Raw genomic sequence first — 11836 nt, 5'->3', positions numbered from 1 at the left:
GCTCAGCACCGCCCGCCCACCCCACCCCACCCGGGAGGCTGCAGGTGCTCGCTCTCCTGGCTTAGCCCTTCCCGCCTCCGCGGCCCCCCTGCTAGGCGCTCCTGGGGATCACAGCGTCCGCGTCAAACACGATGGGGCCAAGTGGGCGCCCGGGAAACGTTGGTGAGCAGGTGAGACCAACCACCTGCTTCCTAGAACCGAACCCCGGGGTCTTTTGGTGGTCGATCCTTGCAAGACAGAACGGGAATGCCCTTGGGGCCGTCTCAAGGGACCAAGCGGTATTCAGGGACGTGCCTTTCATGACGACTGTGCATCGGGGGACCCTTCAGAGGCACCCTGACTGCCACGCCAAGGCCTTCCCGAGAGCTCCGGAGTAGCACAGGTGTTCATTCCACGCGCACTGCACCTGCTCGCCCGGGCAGCTCCCGGCAGGTGGGATGCTGGGTTGGTTTTGTGACTTCCTACCCGACGGCGCTGCTCCCAGGGGACAGACGCCTGGAAACCCAGGTGCTGAGCGCAGCACCAGGTGGTGGGCAGGCGGGGGTGCCCGGGCCCAGCCAGCACCCCAGGGCCCCCCGCCCTCCCCCGCTCCCAGGCCCAGCCTCGCCGCTCACCTAAGCTGCTGGCTTGGGTTCCGCGGGGCAAGGGAAACGCGAGTGACGCCAGTGAGGTCCCCGAAACAGCCCAGCTCTCCCCCCAGGCCTCACACACAGAGGCTCCGGGTCACTGAGCGCGGTGACCACCTTCCCAGCATGCAACACGAGTGGCCACAGGATCCTTGGCCACGTCTTCTCCAACACTCGTGGTCAAACCAACTCCCCCAGCGATGTCAAGTCAGAAGGTGTCTTCCATCGCCGCACTGGGAACACGCCCCCCGTCTGGTCACCCCCGGGCCACTGGAAATGCTCAGAGCAACTGGATGTCGCCCGTCTCAAGGAGCCTGCGACCCCAGACCCTGGGACTGGAGAGCGCAGGAAGGCAGGTGCGCACGTGGCAGGGGCGCGCGTCCCCACGTGCCCACGTGCCCACTTGGCTCACGCTCCCCCGGCCTCTGTGCCGGGTCGCGAGCCCTCCCTGCGGCTCCTCCAGGCCGTGTCCCCGTCCTCTGGGCAGCTGGCCCTGCACCCCGAGGAGAGCCCTCCGGCCGGGCTCCCGGAAGGGCACCTGCAGGTCCGAGGCACGTGGGGCACAGAACACACACGCGCAGGAGCCCGCATCACAGTGTTTCACAACTAGGCCTTTTATTTCGGATTGTCGCCCGGGTCACCTGGCACGACAGGCTGGGGCGAGGGCGGTGAGCAGGAGGGGAGGGCTGCGCGCCGGGCGCGCTCCTCACGGGGACGAGAAGCGGCCGCAGAACAGGACGCTGCGGCTCTTGCTGTGCTGGATGAAGAAGAGGAAGGGGCGGTCGGCGCAGAACCGGGGCACGATCCTCGCGCAGCGCAGCATCATGACGGCCGCGGTGGCGGCCGCGGCCTCCGTCCCCTCCTCGTTGACCTCCACGAAGGACTTGTGCACCACCTTGGACAGGTACAGGTCTCCCCTGGACGACATCCCCGAGAAGTCGGCCTTGCTCTGCTCGAAGGCGTCGGTCATGCCCAGGCTGCAGAGCACGGCCTTCATGTCGTACTCCGCCTCCAGCTTAAACCTCGGCAGGAAGACCTCCACCTCCTCCTCGTCCAGCATGTCCGGCCGCGTCCACTCCGTGAACTTCTCGTAAGTGAGTTCTGTCTCCACCTAGGACAAGGGAGTCGCACCCTTTTAGGTCTGGAAGGGTGCCGCCCCGCAGGGGACCAGGGCAGGAGGGGACGTCATGCTAGCCCTAGACGCAGGCCCCCACCCACCCCGGGCCCTGACGCCACCCGCCACCACCACGCCCGGCCCTCCTTACCGTCTTCAAACTGATGTTTTCATCTGGAAGCATGATGATCATGTTCAGCTCTCTGCCCACATAGGGAAGCACCAGAATTTTGGTGAATATTTCTCCTATATAGGTCATTTGAAAGGTAGATTTCTTAAACATCATTTGCACAGGCTTCTTCTCATTCTATAAAGGAAACAGATAAACGTTAAGCTGAAACAAGACTCTGTGGACACGCCGGACAAATCGCCAGAAGTGGCCGGCGCGGGTTCTACACCCACTTCCTTGGCTTCCAGGGTACCCCATGGGTCCCCCTCTTCTGCTAGTCCATCCTCCTTGCCTCGAACCCAAAATCTGGGGTACTCGGCGCCTGCCTCTTGGTGAGCTCAATCTCGTGACTTTTATTTTTTTTAAGATTTTATTTATTTACTCATGAGAGACAGAGAGCAAGAGGCAGAGACCAAGGCCGAGGGAGAAGCAGGCTCCATGCAGGGAGCCCGACATGGGACTCGATCCCGGGACCCCGGGGTCACACCCTGAGCCAAAGGCAGATGCTCCACCGCTGAGCCACCCAGGTGTCCCCAAAAATGTGACTTTAAACAGAATCCCCAAATTTATATTTCTAGCCTTCTAGGCTTGCCCAGATAGGTCACGCTCCCATAGATCTTCCTGCATATCTGGCACCTGCATTTGGACACTAAAGAGACCTCCAACGTCACACATCACACTGGGCTCCTGACAGTCCCTTCCAAGTCTGCTCCATCTACAACTTTCCCCATCTCAGGTGATGGCAACGCCATTCATCCCATTGCCAAAACCTCTGTGGAGTATCCCTGACTCTGGACTTTCACGCCACAACGGACTCAATAGCAAACCATATTGGCAAGACTTTCGAAATATTAACATAAATGGGATCAAGCCAGTCTTTGGTCGAACACCTCTCTGCGGCTCCCCCTCTACTCCAAGGGAGTAAAAAAGCTGAAGTCCTTAGGGGGCCTACGATGACGGTGACAAGAGCTCGTCCCCGTGCCCTCGGCTCCCGTCTGTCTCTGCCTGTCTGCTCTAGTCACAGGGGCCCCCAATGGTTCCAGGGCAAACCCAGCCTGCTCCATGTCTGCCCAATGAGCCTGAGCCCAGAACCTGGACGGCACACGCCCTGGCATCGCTGTGCTCCTTGCTCAGTGAGGGCCACAACCTGAACCTGCACCCCAGCCACGGGCTGCATCCTTCCTCCGTGACTCCGGTTTTCCCGCGTGTGCTCACTGTCTCGCCCCAGGAAGACGAGAGGGGTGTGCACTGGCTTTGCCCACACCGCGACAGCCCCGTGCCTGGCCCTCCACCAGCATCTGCCGAATAAAGGGATGGACCCCTGAAGCACCAGGAGACCCAAAGGACCAGGCGAACACATCTTACTGGGAGAAGAATGCATTTGTCCCCAGTGTGTCCCAGCGAGGTGGGAAAAGCACAGTAAGGACGGGGAGCACATCCCAGCCAACAGCCCTCCTGGGCCGCTGACTTGTGTGGAATGTAAGACCTACGACTGCTGCGACCGCACGCCCTGTCCTTCGGGGCAGCACGTGACTCGGGGTCATAAATGGAAGACACTTCTGTTTCTTTTCACCTGTGCCCTCCAAGGTGCACCTGCACCGGCCTCAGCCACACCTGCCTCCTCCTCCCTCAGCGCCCTGTCCACCTCCAGGGCCAGCCATCAGCGCGCTTTTCCTCTAACAGGCCAGACAGAAAATATTTTCAGCTGTATGGGCCATACGGTTTGTGTCCCATCTACTCGACCCTGTGGTTACAGCATAAAATACATAAATCAGCACGGCTATGTTCCAATAAAGTTTTATTAAAAAAAAAAAAAGAAAAGAAAGGGGGGGAGGCCAAAGCTGGGTTTGCTGCAGTTTGCTGACCCCTGGCTGAGGCAATTTCTTCTACCCACCCGGAGCCCAAAGACCCCAGTCTCATAACATAAAATGATCCAGTCTCTATAATTGAATGATTCATTACATATACAATTGTGGAGATAAGCTCCATTGTACTTCAAAACATAGGAATTTAAAAAATCTATATGAACTCAAAATCTGTTTACTTTCAGGCACAAAGCCCCAGCACCATAGGCTGCTGTGCTCAACTGCGCTCCTTTTGCCTTTCTCCACTGGAGAGATTAGGAAGCCAGCTGGAAGTCCCCACCTCCCTGCAGCCCGCAGCAGCCACACGACATAATGGGGGCCTGCGAGATACAGAAGGCAGGTTTCTCTCTCTGAATAAGAGGTCAGAGCCCCGAAGGAGGCAGGAGGCGGCGTCTGCTGTCACCCTTCGTCCTTTCCCTTCCTCCCGCCCGCATGAGGGGGGGGTGCGGTGTGTGTGCTGTGAGTGTGGCCAGGGCACAAGGCCGTGTGCCAGGCACAGAAGACAGCTGCTTCCCAGGCAGCCCCACTCTCTGCCCACCTGCCCGCAGGCCTCTGCGAGGGGAGATGAACTTTCTATAAATCAGGCCCTAAGACACACCTTGTTAAAAATTAATTTCAAGGAGAGAAATAATCTCCCCGGGGTGAAAACAGGGCTGTTTCTTTCACAATAAAGCTCAAAGGGAAATATATTTCTTGAGAGACTGGAAGTTCAGGCTCACGTCTGCTTAGAAGATCTAAGTCATGGTCAACGATCAAAAATAGGGTGCATGGTCTAGTTTGTCTACTCAGATATATGTGCAAAAACCTCTAAAATGAAAGGTAAGTAAAAAAAAAAAGGGGGGAAAGAATACACTAAATTCAGTGACAGAAAAGATATAAAGCCACCAGCAGATAGTATCTTCAAGACTGGAGATACTCTGCTTGCTGTCTACCCTACATACATGTCTGTTTGCTTTTTTTTTTTTTTTAATTTTTAAGATTTTATTTATTTATTCATGAGAGACAGAGTGAGAGAGAGGCAGAGACACAGGCAGAGGGAGAAGCAGGCTCCATGCAGGGAGCCCGACGTGGCTTGATCCCGGGTCTCCAGGACCATGCCCTGGGCTGAAGGCAGCGCTAAACCGCTGAGCCACCCGGGCTGCCCTGTTTGTTTGTTTTTAAACCAAACTGAGTGTTTGCTATCCTTATTATCCAAAGAAGACTGCAGACAGACGTCCCTGCAGGGGGGGCTTCCAGACGCTGCTGGGAAGGAAGGGCACACAGGTACCGCTGGGCACGTAGAGAAACGGGGACAAATGGGCAGGATCCAGCTATACAATAAGCCTCATACATCATACTCTGGAGTTTAAACCTCAAACGCTCAGGAAGCCAAGAGAGCCCTTCGCCTGACAACTGACACAGGATGTGTGATAAGACAGAACACCTGGCAACAGTCTGGCAGGGGCCTAGGGAGCCCGATGAGGAGGCACACCGGGGAGCCTGGCTGCTGGCACCCAAGGCCGTGCAGGAAGCACATTACTCCTTCGTCATTCCAATATATTCACCTTGCTGGCCTTTTTTTTTTTAAGATTTTATTTATTTATTCATGAGAGACACAGAGAGAGAGAGAGAGAGAGAGAGGCAGAGACACAGGCAGAGGGAGAAGCAGCCTCCACGCGGGGAGCCTGATGTGGGACTCGATCCCGAGTCCCCAGGATCACACCCCCCGCTGAAGGCGATGCTAAACCGCTGAGCCACCTGGGCTGTCCATACCTTGCTGACTTTAAATGGCCTCTCCGTGGTCTGCTCTTTGTTAAACTGTTTATCCCAGTTTCCTTTGAAATAGATGGCATTCACGAGAATCAGATTAGTCCCTGGGTCAACTGAACCTGGAGACAGCAGGTCCACAATTTTACCTGAAAAGTAGAATGAAAGAACCAGTGAGCTGAAAGGACCTCCCAATGGCTGGAGAGAGGCAAACACCCCGTGATCTGGCTCTTGTGTGGAATCTAAGAAACGAAACAAACGAGGGAGGAGGGTGGGGAGGGAGAGACAAAGCGAGAAAGGAGAAACACACTCAACTCTAGAGAACAAACTGGTGGTGACCAGAGGGGGCCTTGGCAGGGGAGGGGTGAACGAGGTGAAGGGGACTCAGGAGGGCCCTCACCCTGAGGAGCATGGAGGACCGTGCGGAGGGGCTGAGGCACTATCTTGTGTGTCCCAAGCTAATACAACGCTGTAAGCTGACTCACTGGCATTTAAATTTAGGAAAGACATTTCCTGAGGCATGCGTCAGGCACAATATTTAAATTGGGCCATCCTCTTGTGAGGTAGATAAGAGGAGTTCGGTGTCCCCAGATATAACCACGTAGGGAGACTCTGGTCCTTAAAACAACAGCAGCACCAGAGCCTCTATTAGAAAAGCCCTGATAAGAGCAATGGCATCACTTGAACAAAACCTGAAGTGCGCGATGAACTCGCCGCAAGTGAGACCGAGAGGAATGCGTGGTGCCCGTGACCAAAGAGAGGAATCTGAGGGAGCGTCAGGAAGCTGAGAGGCAGCAGCGAGTGCCCAGAAGAGCTCAAACTCTGAGCTGCAGGAGGACGAGGGCTCCACCGGGTGCCCCACAATCACGCACGGTGGTCGGCGCAGCGCAAGCAATGCTGGGCGGGCGGGCGGCGGAAGGCCCGGATCTGTCCTCCTCTTTATGGAGTTTGTGAAAAGACAGACTATGTGTTAACACCAGGGCCACCAGGACAGATTGTTCTAGAAGAGGCGTATGGATTACTGAGAGGCCTCACAGACTCGTTAAGGAGAAGAGGGAAGAGCTAGAGAAAGTGGGCACAGGCTGGTGATACGTCAGAGGCAGAGTCTGGGTGCTGCGTTCCTTGGAGAGAGGCGTCAGCCTCGTTTAGGTGTTGGTGGCCTTGTGAAGGGGCGGCCGGCGAGGCCGGGGGGACACTCTGAGGACAGAGCCACCACGCGTCTTCACCTTCTGTCCTTCCGGCCACCCAGTGGTTGATGTGTTCCCTGGACTGCTCGCAGGCGCTCAAGAAGTCGAGCTCTTCCATCTCGGCTTGGTAGAATGTTCGGCAGGAATCCTTGAAAGACTGGGAGAGAGAGCGTGCCGTGACCACCCGGCCCCCGGCTGCTGCTGTGCCACACCGGCAGGCGGGCAGCGCGACTGGGCGCAAGTGTGGGGAGAGCATGGGGAGCCCACCGAAAGCCCACTGTCTCACTCTCCAACCACAGTTAACCCTAGCTTGTGGCCCAAGTGACGCAGGGACCCGACCCAAACAGACCGCAGGCGCTGCCAGATTCTCTGGGGGCTGAGCAGCGCACCAGGAAGGCAAGTGCAGACGCGCTGGGCCATGCTGGGCCACACGGGACCAACGTCCCCAGGGCCCAGGCCAGCCAGGCGCCCCCGGGGAACATTCTAGATGGACCACACACAGCTGTTTGGCACTTGGGACATGGCTGGGGCTGCTGAGGAACTGAGTTCTATGCTGTGACTCGATTACCCCCATGGCAAGGCAACAGCTACGTGTGCCTAGTGCCTACGGGTCTGGATGGCTTTACCCTAGAGGGCCAGCGACTTCAAAAAGAGGTCGAAACTACGTCCTGTTAATACAGTCTATGAAATGGTGATGATGTCACCGGATACGTACATCATGCCTCATGAAAGCAAAAAACCTGATAGAAAAGTTAACAGACTGAAATAACTAATTTGTGGCCAGTGCACTACGGGATGGCTTCTCGATCCTTCTTTTGAACAGCTCATGACTAGATATTTAACTCCCCTTTTCAGGACCGGTTTTCTATTACAGGATTTCACGTTTCTGCTTTGAGATAGCATTGGGAGAGGTAATGTGGCACAGCAGCTACCAACGCAGGTCCTGCAACCTGTTAGCCGTGTGACCTTAAAACAAAACAAAACAAAAATCCTGGTTTCTCTAAGCTTTCCTGTCTTCCCCTGTATGTGAGGATGCAGCATTCCCCTGAGGACCAGGGGAGTGAGTTCTCTAGAGCGCCATTGAGGTCTCAGCATGTTGCAGACACTGTACCAGGTGGTCCGGGGCTGCATTTCACTGAGCACCCGTGTAGTCTCTGCTCTGCCATCTTTGCTGCTGTCCTGTTGCTCCAAGCTGCTGAATATTTTTGAGTCTTTCAATATAAGAAAATACTCTGGAGGCAACCCGGGCCCTCGTGTATTAATAAACTGTCACACCCCTGTGTGATTTCTACAACTTCTGAACACATTTGAAAAAAATAACTTCTTGCTATTTAAGGTACCGCTTGATAAGCAATGACTAATCAAACTGAAGGGATATCTCATTATACACTGACTGGTATTGGATTCTTGGAACAGTAAATTAATAAGAAATAACTGAGAAACATTTCTAATCCCTTTATCTTCTATTTCAATATCAAAAGAGATTTGAAACACCAATGCTTTTCTTAAAGTATCCACCCTAAAAGATAGAAGATTAAAGATAATCAACCACCCGTTCTTTGTGTTTACTGGAAATTTTGTTCTTCTTTATACCAAAGGTTTATGGAAAGATGGCAACTGCCTAAGGCTAAGACACACTGTGACAAAAAAAAAAAAAAAAAAATGACACCGTGGTGAACAAATCTTGCCAATGTTTGACCTCATACTTGACTACATTTACTTTACTCCAATTATCTTAGGACAACTTGAGTCTGAAACAAGTTTAGAAAATAATGAACAGGGCAGCCCTGGTGGCTCAGTGGTTTAGTGCCACCTTCGGCCTAGGACGTGATCCTGGGGACCCTGCATCGAGTCCCACGTCAGGCTCTCTGCATGGTGCCTGCTTCTCCCTCTTCCTGTGTCTCTGCCTCTGTGTGTGTCTCTATGAATAAATAAATTTTTAAAAAAATCTTAAAAAAAAATGAACAAAATCATATGATAGAATAAGATTGATACCCCAAACACAGAACTCAAAAATCAGTAAGAAAAAGATATATAGCCCAATAAAAAGTGTGCAAAGAAAATACTTAGAAAAGATAAAAAATGATCATTAAACATAAGGAAAGTTGTTCGACAGAACATGAGAGACTCCTAACCCTAGGAAACGAACAAGGGGTAGTGGAAGGGGAGGTGGGCGGGGGGGATGCGGTGACTGGGTGACGGGCACTGAGGGGGGCACTTGACAGGATGAGCACTGGGTGTTGTGCTGTATGTTGGCAAATCGAAGTCCAATAAAAAAATATACAAAAAAATAAATAAATAAATTCAAGCCCCACATTGGGTATAAAGGATTGCTTAAAAATAAAAGCTTAAAAAATATAAATAAATAAATAATAATACAAAAAGGAAAGTTGTTCGATCTCACTCATAGTCAAAATGTAAGAGGTTAACCATACGCAGCGTTGATGATGGCGAGTGGAAGTAAACGCTTTGCTAACATCCCTGGAGAGAATGGAAGTGGCCACAGCATTTTGGACGATCTGGCAATACTGCCTACAACTTCAAAGCTTCACTCCTTTCCTCCCTTCTACGAACCCACGTTGGAGCAGCACGTACATCGGCACAGGTCACGTATGGTAATATTCACTGTCTAAATGCCCCTCGATGGGGGGAGTGGTGGACTTTGTGCATTTCCAGACACCCAGACTCCGGAATAGCAGATGACAGTTAAACAGAGGTAGACCCCCGATATCCAGAGAATTTAAGACACGGTGCTGGGTGAAAAAAAAATAAAAATCACAAAACAACATTATGGCATATGATGTCGTGCAGAGAAAACCCCCACCAAACAGATTTCTGCACGAACAGGGGATACAGGCCAAATCTACAATGGGAGGGATGAGTTGTGGAAGAGGTTGTGAGGACTCTCGCTTTGTTTTACTTACATTTTTATACAACAGGAATATACTCATTACTTAACAGAAATACGCTCACATATTACTTGAGTAGTTTTTGAAAAAGGAAAAAGCATGAAAGCACTATGAATAAAGAGAACCAGTATAATTAGACAAATAGCTTTATGAAAATTCTGCAGCAGAGAAAAACAATAAAAATACACATGTAAAAAGTCGAACAAGTATCTCAGTGCATTAAAAAAAATTATCAGTATGTGTGAAATGACAATTAGTATTCATTTTGATCACTTGTTTCGGTCCAGTCATCTTTTTTTTTTTTTTTTGACAGTTTTATTTTTAAGTAACATCTGCACCCAACGTGGGGCTTGAACTCCCAACTCCCAGATCAGAGTCCCATGCTCTTCTGACTGAGCCAGCCAGGTGCCCCTGGCCCAACTCACCTTGAATTGTGTCTGGTCCATGTCAGCTCTTGCTTCCCCAAAATCTGGACAGTATTTGTTATAAGGTTCGTTTCACAAAAGGTAAAATTGAAACCGGGCTCGAGGGAGCATGAGGTCAGCGAGAGGACCGCCCGGGCTTCTGCCACCCGCAGGACGCGCCTCCCCTGGCCCCAGGGGCCCTCGCTCAGGGGGACTCACCGAGAGGAAGCCGTAGGACGTCTCCCCGAAGAGCCTGTTCGCAGTTCTCAGCAAGTACCGTGCCTCGGCGCTGTTGACTTCGGTGAGAAGCGCCTGGAAGCCCTGGTGGACATCCCCGCCTCCGCCGCTTTTACTTAAGGAAAGTGTCTGAAACCCAAAACAGAACGTGCCCTGAATTCGGGCAGTGGACGCGACAGTGCGCTCGGCCTCGGAACTGCACAGGTGCAGCGCAAGAGCAGCTCCAAACCACTGAAGACCGAAAGCGCTTCCCGCGGGGAGTGGGCTGGAACCCGCCCCACGCCGTGTGCTCGTGCGTGTCGCCTGTCGCCTCTGCACCTCTGCACGGAGGCCGCCACCAGGCCCCCACCTCCGCAGCCGCAGGCTACTCTCCCAGCGCAGGTGCAGCGGGAGCCACGCGGTTCTGGGCCTGGGCCTCAGTGGGCCGGGCCGCTCCGTGCACTGCCCTGGCCCCGGCCAGCGGGGTGTGGGGAAGCCCAGGCTCCGCGGGTGGAAGCCTCGAAGCCTCACGGAGAGGCCTGGAGAGCTTGGAGAGCTGACACCGAGGGGGGCGGGGGGGGGGACACGACCTGCCGGAGAATGGAGGCCCCGGACACGTGAGAGAGGCCCTCGGGGATCGTGATGATCTCAGCTGGCACCACGTGGGTCAGCCCACGGGATCTGAGAAACAGTCTTTGTTATTTCCGGCCACGAAGCGTGGGACGGCTTGTTCTGCGGCCGTTGATGCTCCTGAGCATCCTAAGGACGCTGTCGGCCAGCAAGTGGGGTGTAAGCGGAGAGACAGAAACCCCAAACTAGACGAAACGACTCTGCTGACACCTTGATCTCAGACTTCCAGCCTCCAGAACTGTGAGGAAATACCTTTCTGTTGCTTGGGCCACTCGGTCTGTTACCTTGCTCTGGCGGCCCGAGCAACTGGGACATCCAGTCTGGATGGGACATTTTCGAAGAGAGTGTCCCAAAACTCCACACTCAGGAGCCATACCAAGGAACTTCACAGCCCTGTTCCTCCTGGACTTCAAGCCCGAGCCTGGCCCTGTGATGGGATGAGATTCTGGGGTCTTGGGATGGCATGAGTGTACCTCACCTGCCGGGGACGTGGAATCATTAGGGGCCAGAGGGTGGACTATGGCAGTCCTCAGTGGCCCCAGTGAGCCATGCCCGCAGCCCCCGTCTTGGGCTGACTCTGGGCTCAGCCACATGACTGGCGTGAGCCAGTGGCACATTCGCAGACATGATATAACAGAGGCTTGATAAACATTTGTGCATTTAAGCTGGTCTTCCTGGAAGCTGCGTACCATCCCGTAAGGAAGCCAGGCTACCCTGCCAAGGAGACACCCCGTGGAGGCCTAGCGGCAAAGGCCACACGGAAGAGGCCAAGATCCCACACCAGTGATCCAGCTGGGGCCAAGCAGAGCAGAGGCATCACCTGACACACCAAGAGTCTCGCACCAGTAAACTGTCATCTCAAGCTGCTAAGTTTTAGGGTACTGGTTAGTCAACAACAAACAACTGAAATGCTACTGAAGACATTTTGGTGGACCGGTGCCATTCTAAGAGGATCTTACACTTATAGGAG

The 11836-nt window shown here is 53.6% G+C and overlaps 1 protein-coding gene across 4 annotated transcripts in view; it reads right to left on the bottom strand.

Annotated features, from left to right (window-relative positions):
- Positions 1-1216: 1216 nt before the first annotated feature.
- SERPINB6 (serpin family B member 6) overlaps positions 1217-11836 on the bottom strand; it is a 28298-nt gene continuing 17678 nt past the window's right edge. For all 4 annotated transcript variants that reach the window (XM_041772916.1, XM_041772914.1, XM_041772913.1 and 1 more), the window contains exons 3-7: positions 10240-10386; positions 6747-6864; positions 5527-5669; positions 1892-2047; positions 1217-1737 (exon numbers count right to left, since the gene is read on the bottom strand). In XM_041772916.1, coding sequence (XP_041628850.1) covers positions 1333-1737; positions 1892-2047; positions 5527-5669; positions 6747-6864; positions 10240-10386 — 969 coding nt within the window. In that variant the 3' untranslated portion in view covers positions 1217-1332. The remainder of the gene's footprint in view (positions 1738-1891; positions 2048-5526; positions 5670-6746; positions 6865-10239; positions 10387-11836) is intronic.

This window comes from Vulpes lagopus, chromosome 10, assembly GCF_018345385.1.
Source record: "Vulpes lagopus strain Blue_001 chromosome 10, ASM1834538v1, whole genome shotgun sequence".
NCBI lineage: Eukaryota > Metazoa > Chordata > Mammalia > Carnivora > Canidae > Vulpes > Vulpes lagopus.
This window is presented reverse-complemented; position numbering and strand designations above follow the sequence as displayed.